General features: G+C 45.6%; 1 protein-coding gene across 1 annotated transcript in view; it reads left to right on the top strand.

Moving 5' to 3' along the window:
- Nucleotides 1-21,645, top strand: part of Rmnd1 (required for meiotic nuclear division 1 homolog) — a 33,859-nt gene that overhangs the window by 4,356 nt on the left and 7,858 nt on the right. The window contains exons 2-9 of the mRNA XM_038339009.1: nt 1,581-2,107; nt 7,772-7,880; nt 11,044-11,119; nt 13,053-13,092; nt 15,238-15,338; nt 16,150-16,256; nt 17,678-17,742; nt 19,113-19,189. Of these exons, the coding sequence (XP_038194937.1) occupies nt 1,595-2,107; nt 7,772-7,880; nt 11,044-11,119; nt 13,053-13,092; nt 15,238-15,338; nt 16,150-16,256; nt 17,678-17,742; nt 19,113-19,189 (1,088 nt within the window). The 5' untranslated portion in view covers nt 1,581-1,594. The remainder of the gene's footprint in view (nt 1-1,580; nt 2,108-7,771; nt 7,881-11,043; nt 11,120-13,052; nt 13,093-15,237; nt 15,339-16,149; nt 16,257-17,677; nt 17,743-19,112; nt 19,190-21,645) is intronic.

The following is a 21,645-nucleotide window of genomic DNA, read 5'->3' on the forward strand; positions in this document are numbered from 1 at the left end:
CTGTAGGTCAGCTTTTAAAAAAAAGTGCTATTTTATATTATAAGGTGAGGGATCACACGTAACGGCCCATTTCCTTTGGGCTGTGTGTGTGCTTGTCTGTCTGATATGCCTGACACCAGTCCTTATGCCCAGCCCCAAACTGAATAGCACCTCGCTCCCCCCCCCCAAAAAAGCCAGTCTTCTTTCTGGGAGCCTTTCCTGTAGAACTGAGTGAGCCTTTTCTGTTTGCTCTGCATCTTGTACTCAGCTGTGAGGTTTGGGCTCTTCCAAGGCTTTGTGATGAAAGGGAAAAGTGCCCAGTTCCTCCAAGGCTAGGATATGACGGCAGGGGTACTTGACCGTGGATGCACCTATGGCCTAGTATGCTCTCCATATGGATCTCTGACAGACTTGGAGCTCGCTGTGTAGAGCAGGATAGCCTTGAACTCACCGGCCTCTGCCTCCCGGGTACTGGCACTAAAGAAATGCACCATCACACCCAGTTTTTTAAATATTTAAGATTACAAAATAATGAAAAGGTTCCATACCTTTTTCTCTTTTAACATCTTTGTTATTGAGAATAAATTTATGATTTTATAATCTTCCAGAAAGACACCAAATAACAACTTAATGGGGAAAAAAAGAGAGTGTGTGTGTGTGTGTATTTTTTGCATGATTGTATAAATCAGAACTTTGTTTATCCTAAATAAATACACTACCACCAAACTATGACCTTAGCCATTTATGCAATATATGGATTAGGTTATAATATTTCCGTTTTACAGTTTTTATGAGTGTGTTGCTGGCATGTATGTTTATGCACCTCATGCGTGTCAGAAGAAAGCACAATGGATGGTGGTGAGCCACCATATAGGTGCTGGAAATTGAACCTGTGTCCTCTGCAAGACCAAGTGCTAGATCTGGTGTAGGTGGCCCAAGACTTTAGTCCTAGCATGCAGGAATTGGAGTCAGCAGGTATTTATGCATTTGAGGCCAGCCTGGTCTACAGAGTGGGTTCCAGGCCAGCCAGGACCGCTTATTGTGAGACTCTGTCTCAGAAAACAAACAGAAAGCGGGGTGGTGGCGGTGCACTCTTTAGTCCCAGCACTCAGGAGGCAGAGCAGGCGGATCTCTATGAGTTCCAGGCCAGCCTGGTCTACAGAACTAGTTCTAGGACAAGTTCCAAAGCTACACAGAGAAACCCTGTCTTGAAAAACGAAAAACCAAACCAAACAAAAAGGAAACAGAAAAAACACATCTCGGGGCTGGAGAGATGGCTCAGCAGTTGAGAGCACTGACTGACTCCTCTTCCAGAGGACAAGGATTTAGTCCACAGCGCCCACGTGGCAGTTAACAACTGTCTGTAACTCCAGTTCCAGGAGATCTGACGCCCTCACACAGACACTCGTGCAGACAGAACACCAATGCACATAAAGTAAACCATTAAATAAAAAAGAACACGTGCTCTTAACTGCTAAGGTCTCCCTCCAGCCCATGTTGTACAAATTCTTAACAGAAATATGTGTTTCCTAAGGAAATATATGTGTATCTTAAACATATTTTGAAAATCCAACCTGACTTTTTAACTCTTTTGATTTCAGCCTGAGATGTGGTCATGCCAGGCAGACTTCTCCAGACCCTGGCCTCCTTACACAGTGCGTCATCAAAGGCACATCAGTGCAGGAGGCTTCCTCGGCTCCCTCAGCTCCCGTTAAAACCACTTACGGAATCTGGAAGTGCAGCATGCTGCAGCGCCCTGAAAATACAGAAGCATTTAGGTTCATTCTGTCCTAGTGTAGGAGCTGACAGCTGGAATAAGCCAAAGATCCTGGGAATGAGCTGGATAACACCAAACGCAAGCGGACCCTCTCCATTACACGTTGTCTGTTGTTGGGATGGAGAAGCACGTCTGCCAGCCATGCACCCTTTCAGGGCTCCCAGGAAAGCAACTTACAGACCAAATCTCTTATGCTCTAAGTGGTTTATAAAAACAGTAAAAAGGCATTACTCTGTGTCGACAGAAACACTTGTTCCAAAGCAAGACCTTCCACAGATCAAGAGGCCCCTGAAGGCCTCCCGGACCCGACAGCCGTCTAGGACCAACCTCCCAGACTTGTCTGTGAATGAGGTAAAGCCTACCAGTTCAGTGGCCCCTGAGTGCATCTGTCCTGTGTGCCCTCTGCACCAGCATGTGTTGCGCCGTACCCTCACTGCCAGCGTAGGGCAACTGGGCAACCAGCTGAGAAGTCTGAGACCTTTGAAGCCTGACATAGCCAAACCAACACAAAGCTTAACTCATAAGAGCTAGTTGCCTGTATCACGTGCGGCACTGAAAGGCCTCAGTTATTGTTCAGGAGGGTTGGTGAGGCCTGAGACCATTAGAAAAGGAGCGTCCACCCAGTCCAGCCAGGGTGCAGCTATGAGAACACCTGCTTCGTGTTGTTGTTGTTGTTGTTGTTGCTGCTTGTTTGTTTTTTAAAAATTGAACCAGAAGCTGGGGAGGGAGGTAGTGCACATTTTTATCCCAGCACTCGGAAGGCAGAGGCAGGCAGATCTCTGTGAGTTCGAGGTCAGCCTGGTCTACAAAGCAAGTTCCAGGACAGCCAAAGCTATACAGAGAAACCTTGTCTCAAAAAACGAAAAACAAAAAGAATTGAACTAGCAATGCATCAGGAAATTAAGATTTACCTGCCAACCGGCAGGTGTTTGTTACCAGCCTCCGGTGGCTGCACGGGGTGAGGCAATGACGCAGCACAAAGAATGGAAGCAGTCAGGTCTTGCCAGTTTACCCTCTAGAAGTTCAAGGCTTTTTTGGTTTTGATTTTTATTCACTGTTAAGGAGTTTCTGGGATTTTTTTTTTCAGGTGCCGTTTGCATTTGTCCTCCAAGCTATAAACAGTTTAGGGTCAGAGTCAAGGCCTTTGTTCACTTTGTATCTTGAATGATGCCTTCAGCCATGCCTTGTACTTGTAGAGAAAAGAGGCAAAAGGCCTCTACTGTCTATAGGGTTGTAGGTGGTGCTGCACATACCCGTAGTCTCCATTTCAGCTCAGGAGGCTGAATCAGCTGGAAGATCTGTTTAGCAAAGAAAAGAATGTGCATGTTGAAGCCTCCTGAATCTGCCAGAACAGTCAGAATGTCTGTCTTCAGACTTGAGAGGCTGGACCCTGAACGTGTTTATATTGGTGGGGCTTGTTTTAACAGATTCTGAAAAGGGAAACTTTGTCAAGCAAGGTGGCACCTCTTGGCTCAGAAGGCTGAGACAGGAGGATCAAATTTGAGGCCAGCCTGGGCTATATAGTGAGACCTACTTTTAAAAGAAAAAAAAAGTGCAAGCTGAGGCCATGACTAATCCCAGCACTTGGGAGCCTAAGGCAGACAGATCTCTGCAAGTCCAGCCTGGTGTGTGTGTGTGTGTGTGTGTGTGTGTGTGTGTGTGTATCAGGTTCCCACACAGCCAAGGCCTTGTCTCAATAAAAAGAGAAAAACCATGCCACGGTGCACATGCCTGGTCATTGGGCAGTGAAGGACTTTATGAATGGCTCCTATTTGGATCCCAGTTTGGCTTCACTCCTGTGCTGCCTCTACCCAGACTGTAACAGATGGCAGTTTCTGCAGCAAGGGCCTTCTGCCAGAGCCTTGGGGTGCTCTGTGAGTTAACTTAGCCTCCAGCCTTCTTTCCTACCTCTGCAGAGGTGGAGCTGAAGGGTGCACATTTTGAATCAGAGTTTGTGTTCCCAGCATCCAGTCCCTATCATGAATTCACCCAGAGCCTAAGAGTTATCTCAATAGAATAAACAGCATTGCTTTCACGCTAAAAATTCCAGGGGGTATGGAATGTGTGCCAGGAGCAAGAAGAGACCGAATGACCCGAGTGATGCTCCAGTGTCCCCTGTCACTAGGGAATCACACTGGCTTCAGCTCTACGGGGAGCTAAGGACGAAGACCAAATTCAAGTTTCTTCTGTCCTAGTGTCAGAAAGACAGAAGCAGCATTGTCATTGCAGGCTGCTCATACTGCAGGAGTGACGCTCTCAGAGGAAACACGTAGATTGCTAGCTCCATCTGCTGGACCGTGTGTCTTCTGTAGCCAGAGGAGCAAAACATGTATTGTAGAGTGGCGTGACCTAATCCAATAACTGCTTAGGAAGCTTTGGTCACCTATTTAGGAACAGGTTCCCATCCCCAAACCTGACGTATGTGCCAACATATGTAAATTTAACTAGCGCTTTAAAATAAAGATATGCTGTAAAAAGCTAGAAAAGACTTATGAAGTGAGAGCTGCTTACATTAATAGGCCAAATAACAACAACAAAAAAAAAAAAAAACAAAGACGGCCTACTTCATGGATCCCTTTCCCCTTTTGAAATGGGCTTAAGTAAAACAATACCAAAACAAGATGTCAGAAAGAGTCTATTTATAAAGCTTTTGAGGTGCCGGGTGGTGGTGACACACACCTTTAATCCCAGCACTCAGGAGGCAGAGACAGGTGGATCTCTTGAGTTCAAGGCCAGCCTGGTCTACAGAACTAGTTCTAGAACAGCCAGAGCTACACAGAGAAACCCTGTCACCAAAAACAATAGAAAAAGAAAAAAAAACTTGTGAGGCATTTATTAATAGAAGCATTCCGCAGCTGCACATGCAGGAGTACAGGGAAGTCGCGTTAACGTGAGCTAACTGTTCTGAGAGACGCTCTCCAGCATGGGAGAGGACAGCTTACAGCACAGACTCCGCTAAGTAGAGACCATGTGTCTAAAGATGTGTTCTTCATTTAAGCTTAGAACACATTTTCTCAAAAACAGTGACTGAGTAACTTGATAGGTCTCATCCTTTGAGAGTCCACGGTTACATTTTATCACAGGGGATAGGCCAGCCACAAAAGCAGACAGAAAGAAGAGGGAGGGACGGCCGCTCCTTGAGACATCCACCCTAGTTGGGCATGTGCAGATCTTGCCTGTGGTCAGCGATGCTGGGGAGGCTTTGCCAAGCCCCTTGAAGCAGAGGCAAGAAGATCTTGGTGTTTGAGGCCAGCCTGCTCTACATAGATTTCCAAGATGGCCAGGGCTACATAGATCTTGACTTAAAAAAGAAGAAGAAAAGAAAGGCGTACTAAACTTGAGTCAGCTCAGATGTATGGTTTTGTGCTAAGCTCTAGAGACTGACCTGTTTTCTCCTGAGCAGGGTAGCCACAGGCCCACCCTCTTCCTGGACTTTCTCCTTTTTATTCCAGTCTCCGTTTTCTGCATCTGCTGTTCCCACAGCAGCTCAAACCGTGCTGCCAGCTGCAGTTCCAGAAGTCATTTAAACACCCAACCTGCTATTCTGATTCTGCCCCCAGAAACTTCAGAAAACGCTCCAGGTCTCACTGAGAGGAGCCTGCCTGCTGTGTCCTGAGAGAACTCCTTTCAACCGTCTTAACCTCTGCTCACATCACCCCTGAACCCTTGGGAGCCCCTCATATCCAGAAGCACATGCCTGCCTGCTACCTGCTACAAACTGCCATCCCCACCTTTGGCTCCCTTGACCCATGGATGGTATAAAAACACATATGCTTTCTCGTATGTGACTGTGAAATCTAGCTTACCAGCTGTCAGCAAAAGGAGGTGTTGCATGGAGGGCCGCTTGGTTGCTCCTGGCCACTTGGCTTGCTTAGCCCTGAAATAATCACACAGAAACTATTAATTAAGTCACTGTTTGGCCCATTAGCGCTAGCTTTTTTTTTGTTTGTTTGTTTGTTTTTAGAGACAGGGTTTCCCTGTAGTTTCTAGAGTCTGTCCTGGAACTAGCTCTTGTAGACCAGGCTGGCCTCGAACTCAGAGATCCGCCTGCCTCTGCCTCCTGAGTGCTGGGATTAAAGGTGTGCGCCACCACCGCCCGGCTAGCTCTAGCTTCTTATTGGCTAACTCCTACATCTTAATTTATCCCATTTCTAGTAGTCTGTGTATTGCCACCTGGTTGTGGCCTACCAGCTAAAGTTCCCAGCGTCTGTATCAGGCAGCGGATCCATGGCATCTACCTGACTCTACCCTTCTTTTTCCCAGCATTCAGTTTCCCCTGCCTACCTAAGTTCTGCCCTATCAACAGGCCAAGGCAGTTCCTTTATTCATTAACTAATAAAAGCAACACATAGACAGAAGGACGTCTCACATCAAGGAGGGTGCTGTTTATCTCCACATTCTTCACTAGTTGCAGCTTATCTGACTTGGTTTCTTCTGAAGTTACAGACAGTTGTGAGTGCTAGGAATCAAACCCGGGTCCTCTGGAAGAGTAGCCACTGCTTGCTCTTAACTGCTGGTCCATCACTAGCCCCTGGCTCAGTTGCTTCCATCGGGGCTATACACTGTACTTCTGAGCAGGTATTTCCGGCTTGACATTCCATCTTAGTGTGGATGTTGACGCCATCCTCACTGATTCTTTTGCTGCTTACAAAGCAGGGCAGAATGTATAATGGACACAGGAAGAGGGAAAGCTGGCTGAATCCGTTTTTTGAGAGGTTGAGAGTTAGTCTAGAGTGGGAAGGATGAAGTTCTTACAGTGCCCCACCAGGGTTCATGCTGAGAACACCAGAGCATGGGGAGAGCCTGGCATGGACAAGTAGACGGAGCAACAAGTCATTCTAGTAAATTCTGAACCAGGTCTGAGCACTTTATCAACAGCCCTATAAAGCAAACATTTTATTAATGTAGTGCATTTTCCCCCAAACTATATCTGAAATCTTTGTTTATTTGTTTGTTTGTTTCTGTGATATCAGTTCTGAAGCTGTTGGTTTTCAGACTTTTGGCCATATTTTTAATGAAAAAAATATTTACATATATAGTGACCCAAATGTATGGCAGAAAGCTGTGTAACATTTGTTCTTAGGAGTAACGTTTTGCATTCTTTCCTGATGGTTTTGTTTTGCAGTGCTGAGGATCAAACCATTGTACATGTTAGGCATGCCCATCCTCACCTTACTTGTCTGAAAAGCTGGTTCGGGTGCTGGAGAGATGGCTCAGCAACTAATCGTGCTGCCTGCTATAGCAGAGGACCCAAGTTCAAACCCCAGCATCTACGCCAGGTGGCTCATAACTACCTATGACTACAGCCTCTGGCCTCCACAGGAACCTACACAAACATGGTACACAGAGAAACACAATGCAGGCGTACACACATACACAGAAATTAATCATAAATCTAAAAAATGGTTTGAGCCAACTAAATTGATAGGAAAACATCCAAATGGGTTGTCGTGCCCCTTGCTGTCTGAAAAGGCACCGAGTATTGCTCACTGTGTGTTAAACACACACCGGGACTGTTTGAGTAGTATTCTGCTGTGTCCTGTGATGCGAACCGGAGCGTATCCTCAGATGCACAGACCACTTTATTTCCTGCATGCCAGTGAAAATACTTGAGCTTTTGTGGATTGGAAGATCTCTCCTCATGCAAAGCTAGTAACAGTGAAGTGAGGTTGGCTGCAGCCAGACTCTGCGCTAGAAAACTGAAATGTCTTCCAGCCAGGCTTCCATCCTGTGCCCTTGTTCAGTCTGTTTGATCCCGCACTGGTGCAGAGGCTTTCGCTTTCAGTGTTGCCCTGCCTGCTGTTTTGGCTAGTGGAATCTTATACCTTGAGTGGAAATCTGCCTCCGTGCAACTCAGTCCTCTTCGTCTTCACTGAACTCCGTGAGCACCACTGAGGTCCGGAATCACGCTCTCAGGCGCTGTTTTGGCAGAGTTGGGTTCCCTAGTGGAATCCAACCACCAGGGCAGGTGCTTGAGCCCTTTGCTAACCCTAGTCTGTGCTCGTCCCTGCACAGGACCTGATGCAGTGCACCGCCTTTGCAACCGCGGAGGAGTATCACCTGGGAAGTCTGTCGCAAGAGCTGGTCTCCTGCGGATATGTGGAGGTGACAAGCCTGCCTCGAGGTACTGCGGCCCTAACCCAGGGCCACGTAAGCTACGTCTTAGAAAAACAGCTCTCCTGCCGTGGCGTTTCCTTTCCATTGGTTTGTATTAGGAAGGTAGTCTCAGAGGTCTTTAAACGATACGATTAAACACACCTGTAGAGAAGGTTTGGCTTAAGATAAATGTGCTTTGCTTATCTTTATAGGATGAATCACTGTCATGTGACATCAGGGGATGTGTGTGTTAGCTTCCTGCTGCTGTACTAAATACCTGCAGTAAATTTAAAGTTAATCAGGAAAGGTCGATGTCAGCTCCCACTTTGGAGAATCCAGTCCATGATCAGTTACCCCATGTTTGGGAGTCTGTGTTAAGGCAGCATATCCTGGCAAAGAGTGTGTGGCAAGGGAAACCGCCCTACAGAGCGACGAGGATCCTTCTCAAGGGTGCACATCCAATGACCTGTCCTCCTTCCAGTAGGCCTCCCAGTATGGTGAGCTAGGCCCAGTGCTCCAACACACGGGCCAGGCCACTGCTCCACACTGCTGCTTCACTGTCGCAGTAGAAAGCTCTTTTAGCCAGTAGTAGTGGCGCACGCCTTTAATCCCAGCACTCGGGAGGCTGACACAGGCAGATCTCTGTGAGTTCGAGGCCAGCCTGCTCTACAGAGTGAGTTCCAGGAGAGCCAGGACTGTTACACAGAAAAACCCTGTCTCAACAAAAAAGAACAAAACTCTTTGCAGAAGCCCTGAAATGAAAATCTGGTCGGGGTAGCCATGACTGCCACTGATGTGACCCTGCGTCTCTTCATTTCCTTTGCCATACTCGGGGAACTGGCAGGTATGCTCCAATAGGTCGTTTAGGGGTTTTGTCGCAGTCAAAAGTATACCAGGAATCCTGATGGTAGAAACCAAGAAAGAGGACTTGTTCCTCTAATGTCAGCACTCAAGAGGCTGAGGAAGACCACCAGTGGGAAGCCATCCTGGGTTATGGCTAGCCGGGGTCCTAAACACATAGAAATTTAAAAAGAAGAAATTGTACATGACTGTACAATTTAGTAACAATGTTTTAATTGGGATATTCTGTTTGTAATTTACATTATAGAAGATATGCAAGGGCTGGAGAGCCGGTTCAGAGCTTAAGAGCACTGACTGCTCTTCCGAGGTCCTGAGTTCAATTCCCAGCAACCACGTGGTGACTCACAACCATCTATACTGAGGTCTGGTGCCCTCCCTGGATCCAGGGAAACATGCAGGCAGAATACTGTATTGATAATAAATCTAATAAAACAAAAAAGAAGATATGCATGCAGGTAAAACAAATACTGATGAATATTGATACATTCAACAGTATTAAAAGGATTAAAAATGTTATGGTTAAAGAAATTAAATTGGTAGATTTCATGATTGGCCTTAAAATTGTCTAAGTTTTTAAAATATCGCTCTTCTTTTCTCTGTACATTTTCTATCATCCAAACTTCACACAGTTTAATTTAAAATTCATGGGGCGGGGGATATGAATCAGCTGTTAGTGTTTGCACGCACACAGCCCTGGGTTTGACCACCAGCATCGGTAAAACCAAGCATGCTGGTTCACACCTGTAATCCCAGCAGGTCTGGGGCCAAGGGATCAGAAAGATGTTCAAGGTCGTCGTTAATTACACGCAGAGTCAGAGGCCTACTGAAGAATGTGAGACCTTAGCTACATAAGTATAAGAATTTTAAGAGGCGGGGCTGGAGAGATGGCTCAGTGGTTAAGAGCATTGCCTGCTCTTCCAAAGGTCATGAGTTCAAATCCCAGCAACCACACGGTGGCTCACAACCATCTGTAATGAGGTCTGGTGCCCTCTTCTGGCCTGCAGACACACACACAGACAGAATATTGTATACATAATAAATAAATAATTTTTTTTAAAAAAAGAATTTTAAGAGGCATTTAAAGAAATAACATATTAACTGTATATGTATTATTTTAAATTAATTTTGTACAAAGACATTTAATTCCTCGGGGAAGGGAGGATGGTGAGTGGGGGAGCAGGAGGGGAATGGGAGGAGGGGAGGAAGTGTAAATTTTTGAATGGGAAAATTTTTTAAAAAGACATTTAATTCCTGACATAGCTATATTGAACCTAAAGCTGTAATATTTATTAACTGGACTACTGGTTACTGAGTCAGAAATTGGTATGAATGAGCAGTTGTAGATAACACTGCTAATATTACAGATTGTAGAATATTCTAGGAACAAAAAATTTTTTTAAATTTTATTTTGGTTTTTCGAGACAGGGTTTCTCAGTAGCTTCAGAGCCAGTCCTGGAACTAGCTCTGTAGACCAGGCTGGCCTCAAACTCACAGAACTCCACCTGCCTCTGCAGGTGTTGGAATTAAAGGCATGTACCAACACCTGGCTCCAATTTCATTTTCTAAGACTTTCATTTTTTAAAAAGTATTATTTATATGGGTGTTTTGCTTGTATATATGTCTGTGCACTCTGTGCTTGCCTGGCATTCTACAGAGTCCATACAGGGTGTTGGATCCCCTGAAACCGAGGTTACAAGAGGTTGTGAGCCACTGTGTAGATGCTCAGAATAGAACTTGGATCCACGGAAGTATAGCTGTGCTCTTAAACTCTGATCCGTCCTCTAAGATTTATTTTTATTTACATATGCGTCTCTGTGCATGCACATGTGTGTGCCAGTAGAGGGTGTATGATCACCTGGAGCTGGCGTTACAAGTGGTTGTGAGCCACCAAACATGAGTTTTAGGAACAGAGCTCAGATCCTCTGCAAGAACAGCAAACCCTCATAACCACTGGGCAGTCTCCCCAGCCCCTATTTTGGTTTTTGTTTTGTTTGTTTTGGGTTTTTATTTTTGTTTTGGCTTGGTTTTGGTTTTTCAAGACAGGGTTTCTCTGTGTATACTTGGCTGTCCTGGTAATAGCTCTGTACACCAGGCAGGCCTGGAATTCAGATTCCTGCCTGCCTCGCCTCCCAAGGCTGGGATTCAAGGCATGCACTACCACCGCCTAGCCCATTTTCACGTGTTAAAACCCTTCTTCAGTGGGAAGTTGATAGTGCTGTGGAACATCCGGGATTGTGAAGTGATCCTCAGAACAGATTACAACGTGGACAGGCCACTCTCTGCAGTTTAAGTCACCTTGACACAGCCTTGACTGACGTTTTAAATCACAGATGCAGCAAATATTTTGGTGATGGGTGTGGAGAACGCTGCAAAAGAAGGTGATCCTGGAACAATATTCTTGTTCAGGTAAGACAGGATCAAAATGGCTTTGGGAAGAGGGTGGCACTCAGATGACTGGAGTCTCTAGGGTGGGCATGCCGCTCCTGGGATCTTCCTATGCCAGTGCATGTGGGGTTTGAATTTGTCATCTGATTGTGACTTCATCTTGGACAAATGTCAGGGTTATGAATCTCCTGGTAGGTCATCTTTTAAAAAATATGTTGATTTTATTTTATGTGCATGAATTTTTTGCCTACATATGTATCTGTATGCCATGTGCATACCTGCCTGCGGAGACCAGAAGAGGGTGTTGGTACCCCTGGAACTGGAGTCACAAATGGTTGTGTTATTGAATGTGGGTCCTCTGGAAGAGCAGTTACTTCTCTTATCCACTGAACGCTTTCTCCAGCCCCTGGTAGATCAACTTATAAGATGAAAATTTTTAGTACAAGGAAATCATTGTTGCCTGCTGTCTTCCACTGAACATGCGAATAGTGCAGAGCAGCCTTGTCCTTATGAGGCTCCAGGCCTGCTGCCTCCCCTCGCCTTCTGTCGGGTTTCAGCGGATGCCTAAGAGAGGGACCCTGGTTCACACATTCTTGTCCTTTTAAAGACTGGAGTGACAGGAAAACGGCATTGGCAGCCTTGTGTCCCATTTAGCAACCAAGAAAAGGGAGGGTCAGGTGCATTTGGGGAATAACGCATAATCTGAGGACCAGTAAGTGGCAGAACAGAAAGATATAGAACAGAAGAATAGAAACTGTTAGGCCAGTACGGTGATTCACACCCATATTCCCAGCAGCCTAGAGGCTAAGGCAGGAGGATCACTGTGACTGTGAAGCCAGCCTGCTGGAGGCTGAGGCAGGAGGATCACTGTGACTGTGAAGCCAGCCTGCTGGAGGCTGAGGCAGGAGGATCACTGTGACTGTGAAGCCAGCCTGCTGGAGGCTGAGGCAGGAGGATCACTGTGACTGTGAAGCCAGCCTGCTGGAGGCTGAGGCAGGAGGATCACTGTGACTGTGAAGCCAGCCTGCTGGAGGCTGAGGCAGGAGGATCACTGTGACTGTGAAGCCAGCCTGCTGGAGGCTGAGGCAGGAGGATCACTATGACTGTGAAGCCAGCCTGCTGGAGGCTGAGGCAGGAGGATCACTGTGACTGTGAAGCCAGCCTGCTGGAGGCTGAGGCAGGAGGATCACTGTGACTGTGAAGCCAGCCTGCTGGAGGTTGAGGCAGGAGGATCACTATGACTGTGAAGCCAGCCTGCTGGAGGCTGAGGCAGGAGGATCACTGTGACTGTGAAGCCAGCCTGGGCTGAAACAATTAAAAGGCTGAACTTTAAGTCACACGCGGTGGCCCTGTCTGTAGTTCCAGATTCAAGCGAGCCAGTCTTCCTAACCGATCAAATCACTGTCTTCACTCACATTCTCGTGTGTTCTAGAGCTGTGGCTCGCAACCTGTGGGTCGCGACCCCCTCAGATCAACCTTTTCACCGGGGTCACCTAAGACCATCAGAGAACAGTTGCTTATGATTCATAACAGTAGCAAAATTATAGTTATGAAATAGAAATGAAGATAATTTTATGGTTAGGGGTCATCATAACCTGAGGGATTGCACTAAAGGGACAGCATTAGGAAGGCTGAGAACCACTGCTCTAGAGGATGCCGAAACACGGCCTTCGATATGTCTCTGAAGAATGTTTTCTCGGGGGCTGGAGAGATGGCTCAGCAGTTAAAACCACTTGCTGTTCTTGCAGAGGACCCAGGTTCAGTTCTTAGCACGTATAGTGGTGAGTCACACCCATCTGTAATTGCAGTTCCAGGGAACCTGGCACTCTTGTCTGACCTCTGTGGGACCCAGGCACTCACAGTGCATACATACAGGGAGGCATAATAAAGCAATAAATCTAAAAATAATGTATTCTCTCTTTGCCGAGGTTGACTCTCCTGTTCTTTGAATCAGGGAAGGAGTTACTGTGTTCTGGAATGTAAAAGACAAAACTGTAAGTATAGTAAAGGATAGGCATGTAGAATTCTGGTTAGTTTGTTTGTAAGTATAGTAAAGGATAGGCATGTAGAATTCTGGTTTGTTTGTTTGTAAATATAGTAAAGGATAGGCATGTAGAATTCTGGTTTGTTTGTTTGTAAATATAGTAAAGGATAGGCATGTAGAATTCTGGTTTGTTTGTAAGTATAGTAAAGGATAGGCATGTAGAATTCTGGTTTGTTTGTTTGTAAGTATAGTAAAGGATAGGCATGTAGAATTCTGGTTAGTTTGGTTTTTGTTTGTTTTGATTTCTCTGTGTAACAGCTTTAATTGTCCTGGAACTTGTTTCGTAGACCAGGCTGGCCTCAAACTCATAGAGATTTGCCTCTGCCTCCTGAGTGCTGAGATTAAAGGCATGCACCATCACCACCCACGTGAACTCTAATTATCTAAGACAAATTTGTCACTAGTATTCAGCACAGGGACATTCTGTAATCCACATCTGCTTTTCTCTGCATCACACAGTATTTAGCCTATCCCTTTCATCTTCTAAAATATAATAATTTTCAATTGTCTACATATGATACAGTTAAATTAAGAGTTGAGCCAATATACTACTGGTGCTTAGTAAAGTACACCATAAGTCATGTACATGCCCATCATCCCAGAACTCAAATGGAGGCAGGAGGATTGTGAGATAGAGGCCAATACCTGAGCTACAAAACCTGCCTCCAAAAAGAATACAGAAAAGAAAATTCTGGGCATGGTGGCACATGCTTATAATCGTAGCACTTGGGAAGTAGAGGCTCAGGATAGGCTTCAATATGAGGCCAGTCTCTTGGTTACAGAACCATGTCTTTTAAAAAAAGAAAGAAAGGGAGGGAGGGAGGGAAAGAGAGAAAGAGAGAGAGAGAGAGAGAGAGAGAGAGAGAGAGAGAGCCTACCCACCCCAAATCATAGTCTGCCCACCTGCAGTCCTACTCCTCAGATGACCAGGAGTGATCCCAGTGCCTACCTTCTGTGTGTTTTCACTGCGAGGAAGAAGATACCCACAACATAGGGGAGGAAAGGTGGGACCACAGAGTAAATGTACCAAAGTGGCTGTCTGACATTGCAAAGGCAGAAAAGGCCGGTAACAGGCCTTGCGTTTATGAGCACTCATGAATATTTAGATACTAAAAGGAAAAGCTATTTTGGAGAACAATTTGGAATACTTAGCAGAATTCAAGGCATGTGTGTCTGTCTCCCTATCCACTCATCCCCTCCTTTGCTGGGCTGGCAATAGCATCCTAGGCCTCTGCCATAGAGCCTTAGCGCCTAGCAGTTCTTCAAGAAATACCTCAGAGCAGGAAGAGAGTAAAACAGGCTGATGCCTGAGACAGAGGAAACTAGAAATCACTCCCAAGGACGGGCACTCGGGGTGTAGAGGTAAATTGCACGTTCTCCTTTAAGAAGAATAGCAGTGAAGATGTCCATATGTAGAACTCCACTCACGTGAAAAACAAAACAAAGGACACGTGTGGGACCTGCCCTTAGCCCTGCGGACACAGACAGGACATTGTCTAGGTTTAATCATGGCTAGCTCAGGATCAAGACTAGGGGGCACTTTCTACACCGCTATTGCTTTAGCTCATTAAATATTTACCTTATGTGTGTGACTGCATCATGTGAGTGCTGGATGCCCAAGGGAGTCCAACGAGGGCATCAGATTCCCTGGAACAGGATTAGGGCCGTTGTGAGCCGCCATGTGGGTGCCGAGACCTGAACCCAGGTCTTCTGCAGCAAATGCTTTGAACTGCTGAGCCATCTCTCCAGCCCCTGTTGCTTTCATTTTTACAAGTAATTTGCCTATACAGTCTTTTTAGACACCTAACAAATACAAACTATAATGTTAGTAGTGATTTTCTTTGGATGCTGGATAATGGTAATTTATTTATTTATTTATTTATTTTTTTATCTCTGATGCTTATCTCTCTGTACTTTCCAAATGTCAAAGTAAGTGAACACGTCACTTGGTTAGTTTACTGTCACGGTGAGAATGCCTTTTCCTTAAATACTGAGACTCAGAAAACATGCGGCAAAAGTAGCCAAAGCCTTCTCGAGCAGATAAACCCATGTGGCTTGTGGGGAGTCGTGTAACGCCACGTGACTCCTCTCCTAGGTGAAGCACGTGATGCAAGTTCTGGAGAGACACGAAACCCAGCCCTACGAGGTGGCTCTGGTCCACTGGGAGAACGAAGAGCTGAACTACATGAAAACGGAGTAAGCATTTTTCAGCGCATGCGTGAAGAGGACGGGCGATCACTGTGAATAAAGATGTGGAGATTCTTAAGTTACTGATCATAGCCAGCGCCCACACCAAAGAACAGGAGCTGCATGTCATGTTAGTAACCTAAATTAATGACAGCACGCGCTCAGCAGGATGAGTTTATCAGGTTCTTCCAGGAAGGATTTACTTTTAAGTATTTTTTTTTTCAGTTGACTTTGAATATGACAGAAATGTATTGAGGAGGTGATCCAGGAGAACCACTTTGAGAGGTGCAAGGGCCTGCCAGGCGTCCTTAGGTGAGGAAGTGTGGAAGTCGCTGTACTTCCAGACCCTCCCAGCTCCTCCACGCTGTGGCTACAGGCCCAGGCCACCAGCTCTAGCTCTTTTGTTCTGTAGAATTAACAATCTGGTATATCTTTCTATTGAGTCTTTGTTTTTCCTGCTCCTGCAGAGGACCAGGTTCAGTTCCCAACACCACGTGGTGGCTCAATGACAATTTATTGGCTAGGTATGGTAGCTCAAACCTGTAATTCCAGCACTTAGGAACCAAGACAGGAGAATCGCCAAGAGTTTGAGCTAGCCTAGGCTACAGTGTGACACTGTGTCTCCAGAATATAGTAAAAATGTTCATGGTACACAGGCTTTATCTGATTGTTTTAGTAGGTTATTTTTTAGGAATAGAATTACTCAGATCAAAGTAGTAGTTTATAAGATCTCAACAGTTGTTGAGTGGCTTCTAGGAAGACAGGTTTTCCGAAGTGCACAGCTTTTAAGATTCAAAAGATGCTGTTCCTCTTTTTACAGGGGACAGTCTAAACTACACAGGGGGGAAATCAAGTTAAACTCGGAGCTGGACTTAGATGACTCCATTCTAGAAAAATTTGCTTTCTCCAATGCTCTTTGCCTCTCAGGTAAGTTAGTCTACTTTGTGCAGATGGCCTATTACACAGCTTCATTAAACATCTGTAATGATAGCCGGGCAGTGGTGGTGCATGCCTTTAATCCCAGCACTTGGGAGGGAGGGGCAGGCAGAGCTGAGGTCGAGGCCAGCCTGGTCTACAGAGGACATGCAGGGCTCTGCAGAGAAACCCTGTCATGAAAATCCAGAGGGGAGTGGGAAATTGGGTAGTGATTTCGGATTGTTTTCATAACATTCAATACAGCCTTAATATTCCTTTTTCTCTTTAAAAAAAATGTATAAAATCTGCCATCCACTGGTGTTCATTTTTTGTTAATTGTATTAAAACCTTCACTTCTTCAAAATGTATTTCCTATTGCTAACACTGCCTTTGTTCTCTGTTCTCCATGACTGTTAGACTCAGTCATGGAGAGAGCCCAACCATGTGTGACTGAGAGCAAGGCTCAGCACTGAGCTCATGGCCCTGTTAAGCCGCAGGTGCTCCTCCCTAAGTGTTTCTTTATCATGCGCTGCATCAGGCTGCAGTGCCCGTGCACACCATGTGGGAGCCCCTGAGGTTATGGTGATTTGCTCACAGCCCTGAGGAGTATAGGAAAGGCCTTAGAAGTCTCACCCCTGCCTCTTCTGTAGAACTTCCCATAGGGCTAGGTGTGATCCACACCTCTGCATTTCTGAGATGTGAGCAAAAGTCTGGAATAGGAGATATGCCTGTGTTCCACCAACACACTCAGAACACTGAAGTTCACTTCCCCCTCTTTCTTTACTTTATTGCTGTCTTTTATCCTCTTTAGTTTTGAAGTTTTAGTACTTTTGCTTTTTCTGTTTTTGTATCGAAATTATTAAAACTTCCGTTGTTGGGCAAGACCGGCACATAGCTTTTGTCTGAGCAGTCAGGTGGCAAAGGCAGGTGCATCTCTGTGAATTCAAGGCCATCCTGGTCTATATAGCATGTTCTAGGCTAGCTAGGGCTACATAGTGAGACCCTGTCTCAAAAATAATTAACTGAGCCAGGTGGTGATGGCACATGCTTCTAATTCCCGCACTCAGGAGGCAGTGTTAGGCAGATCTCTGTGACTTCTAAGTCAGCCTGGTCTACAGAGCGAGTTCCAGGACAGCCATGGCTACACAGAGAAACTGCCTCAAAAAAAAAAATGAATTAATCAATTAAAATGTCATGTGACATTCCCTTCTTATGTCTGGGTCACACTTAGAAAGTGCAAACATGGTTTTTATATCACAAGCCAGCCTCCAAGTCCTCGGTGCTGGGGTTACAGGTGGCCATTGCCATGTCCGGCTGTACATTCGTTTCTTAGACACTTACCTGAGTGGCAACAGAGGCACCATGCCATTATGCATTCCGTGTAGATGTGACCGTGGTGGTAAAGAAAATTCCCCTCTTCTTTCTTTTCTCAGTGAAACTGGCTATTTGGGAAGCAACACTGGACAAATTTATTGAGTCTATTCAGTCAATTCCAGAGGTAATTATATCAGCTCTCTGCCTTTTTTTTTTAATCAAAAATTGGCTTCTTGGGGGGAAATGCTAACTGCTCAATAATATGTCCCTTTGAGTATAAAGTACGGTAACTAGAACAGCGGCAGACACTCTAGTAAAGTGATGAGGTCGGGACAAGGGAGTCCACGTTGCTGTTTTACTGGAAGACTTCAGATGACTTGGCTGTGATTGCACGGCATTTTCAGGGTGACTCAGTGACAGAGAAACAGGGCCAGCTATAGCCCAGTGGTGATGCCATGGCCCAGCATTTCTACCGTAACAGAATAACAGGACTAAGACTGGGAAAGAGGCCCCACTTTTCAATAAGGAGATAAGGAATGAATCGGGGCTGCAGAGATGGATATGTGATTAAGAGCACTGGCTGCTCTTGCAGATGACCCTGTGTTTAGGTCCCAGCGCCCACATGGCAGCTCACAACTGCTTTTAAGTCCAGTTCCAGGGGATCTAATACCCAGTTCTGGTGTTCACTGGTATTGGGCACTTGTGATGCACAAGCATGCGTGCAGGCAAATACTCATACACATAGAGTAAAGCAGATCTCTTTAAAGTGAGAGACAAGGAATATTATCATGGAACATGATACTAAAGAGGGTTCATTAGCTTTCTCTTACTACAAACACAAGCCTGGGATAATCGGTGTTTTAGTAGGAAAGGGTTATTTTGGATCACAGTTTGTAGCTGGGCAGGTGCATTGTTTAGGCCTTGGTGAGGCATGACAGGAAGCACCTGGTGGGGCAAGCTGCTCACCTTACAGCAGCCAGAAGCAGTGAGAGGGGAGGACCAAGGTCCCAGCAGCCCCTTCAAGGCCATGTAACCAGTGGCCTCACTTCTTCCCAGGAGACTCCACCTTGAAAGGTGTTAAACTACTTTCCAGTAACACAAGCCAAGAAGCCTTGATGAACAGCCTCCAGGGGCCATTCAGGATCCAGCATGTAGCAGATAGAATGAACAGCCTGGGTATAAAATTCTGGAATCTTGATATGAGTTAGGACATTTCATCTGGATAACAGCTATCTAGATTATTCGTCTAAGACGAAGTGTCCCTTGAGAAATGCTACACAGCCCTGACAGTGATTAGGAAGATGTACATGCAATGCTCCCTCCCCCAGCATCTGGAGGATTGCCTGTTCCAGAAATACTCCCCACCCAGGGTACCAAAATCTGTGCCTAAAACGTCAGTGTTTTCTGTGACATATGTAGAATAACAAAGAAAAAGAGCGTGCCTGCCGGACAGGGAGAGTCTTCCGACTGGGCTTCACTGGAGCCACAGGTGCTGACCCCACAGTCACAGGCCCATTGTGGATGTTTTTATGTTTTTGTTTTCCTTCCAAATAGGCATTAAAAGCTGGGAAGAAAGTCAAACTGTCTCATAAAGAAGTTATGCAGAAAATGGGTGAGCTCTTTGCCCTCAGGTACAATGTCCTCTTGTAAATGAAGGATTTCCTTTAAGAGAAAACATTTAAAACTATAAGCAGGAAAAACTCTCCCCCATGAGAAGCTGGGAGGCTCCATTAGGACTGTCGGGAAAGCTGATGAATACAGAAGGGCGAAACGCATCTCCATTACACATCCCAAATGTCCCAAGACCCCAGGAAAACAGGGCAGTGCACATCATACTGAGTGTGACATTTTACACCTGCTCCCTGAGCGTCAATGTTCCCAGAGGTTTTCCCCTAGTTGACTGAGTTTAGCACTGTGCAGTGGTACAGATGAGGAAGACCCGTCTCCTAACTGGTGATTTCCTGTCTTTGTGGAGTGATGTGTCCTGGTTGCTGTTGTCCGCTGGGCAACATGTCATCCAGTTTCCTCCTTTGCACGCGGGATGAGTGTTCAAGGCTCCTTGTGGATGTTTTCCACAGAACTGTCTTCCCACCCTCTTAGATCAGCCCGCAGAGGAGTGGTTCAGGGTTCCAGTGTCTGTGTTCCTCAGACTCAGGGATGCTCATTCATGGTCATTCATTACGAGCATCCAGCAATAGAGCCACACAGACTTGTGTTCTCTGAGAAGTAGGGGAGATTGTTTTCCTCTGTTCTCTAGCCAATACAAGCAGAATCTGATAAACAAATTGTAATGCCCAAACTCAAAAGTTAGGACTAAATAAATTTGAGACTAGTTTCTACTAAGTCTGACTTTCCTTACTCTGTTTTAACCTTTACAATAAGTGTTTCTGTTACTACAAAGAATGTCTGAGCGAACAGTTGGCTCATTGGTGAGGTGCTGGTCAGCAAGCTTGGAAACCCAAGTTTGATCCTAGGAACCCAAGTAAAGGTCTGGAAAGACAGACAACCCACAAAGCGCTCCTCTGACCTCTACATGCTTCCCATCACACGCACATGCACGCACATGCACACACATGCACGCACAAACCTCATAAACACATTAATAATTCTCTAAAAAAAATGGGAATAGAAAGCAATTAAGAATCTTGCTGCTCTCCCAGAGGACCTGAGTCTGGTTCCAGCACCCACATCAGACCATGCACAATTGCTGTACTTCTCGCTCTAGGAGGTCTGACGCCCTCTTTTGGCCACCAAGGACATATGCACATAAATAAAAATAAATCACAAATCTTTGTGATCTGTGAAAAGAGTCATAGCTAAGTATGTCAGGTAAAGAGCTGAGTCTTGGGGCTGCAGCTGTCACCCAGTCGATAGCATCTGCCTGGCTTGCACAGGGCCTGACTTTGATCCCAGCACTGCAGGGAACCATGGGAGCAAAAGGATCAGAAGTTCATGATTCTCTGCTGGGCGGTGGTGGTGCACGCCTTTAATCCCAGCACTTGGGAGGCAGAGGCAGGTGAATCTCTGTTAGTTCGGTGCCAGCCTGGTCTACAAGAGCTAGTTCCAGGACAGGCTCCAAAGCTACAGAGAAACCCTGTCTCGAAAACCAAAACCAAAACCAAAAAAAATTAGCCAGGGTAGACTACTTGAGACCTTGTCTTTATTTTTTTTTTCCAAGACAGAGTTTCTCTGTGTAGCCCTGGCTGTCCTGAAACTTGCTCTATAGAACTGGTCTTGACCCCAGATCTGCCAGCCTCTGCTTCCCAAATGCTGGGATTAAAAGTGTGCATCATTATACATGACTGAGATCTTGTCCTTAAAAAAAAAAAAAAAAGAAAGAAAATTTGTGCATGTGGTGCTTGTGTACCTTAAATCCCATTGCTGTGGAGGTGGAAGGAACCAAATCTCTGTTAGTACAAGGCCAGGCTGGTATATGCATTGAGTTCCAGGTTAGCCAAGGTAACAGTGAGATCCTGTCTCAAAATACAAAAGTTGCAAATTATATATATAGTATTATTCTATTTGCATAGCAAAAATGTTTATTTCTCTTGATATATGCATACACACACATCTGTTCATGGAGACATGTACAGGTAGCCCTATCAAAGGGTTCTGCATTGTTTGGTAGTCTTAACATGCTGTCTACTGTGTTTCTGCTTTCTTCTCCAACATATATCTTAATGAATGAATGGCTGTTTGTATTTTACTATGCAACATGCGTTTACATTTTTGTTTGGTTGGTTGTTTTTTGTTTTTTCGAGACAAGAGTTTCTCTGTATGTCTCTGGCTGTCCTGGAACTCACTCTGTGGACTGGCCTTGAACTCACAGAGATCTACCTGCCTCTGCCTCCCTGGGTGCTGAGATTAAAGGTGTGCACCACCATCACCACATTAGATTAAATACTTGTGATACCAAAGAATCTGAAAGAGAGCGCCAGTGTGGCAGCATACCCTTAGTATTCCTAGTACACTAGAGACTAAGGCTTACCAAAGCCAAGCTAGCCTGAGCTACATGGTCAGTCCCTAGCCAAGCTAGCCTACCTGTACTGCCACCTGTCTTGTGTTTATACAATGACTGAAAGGATAG

Source organism: Arvicola amphibius, chromosome 8 (assembly GCF_903992535.2).
Source record: "Arvicola amphibius chromosome 8, mArvAmp1.2, whole genome shotgun sequence".
Classification (NCBI taxonomy): Eukaryota; Metazoa; Chordata; class Mammalia; order Rodentia; family Cricetidae; genus Arvicola; species Arvicola amphibius.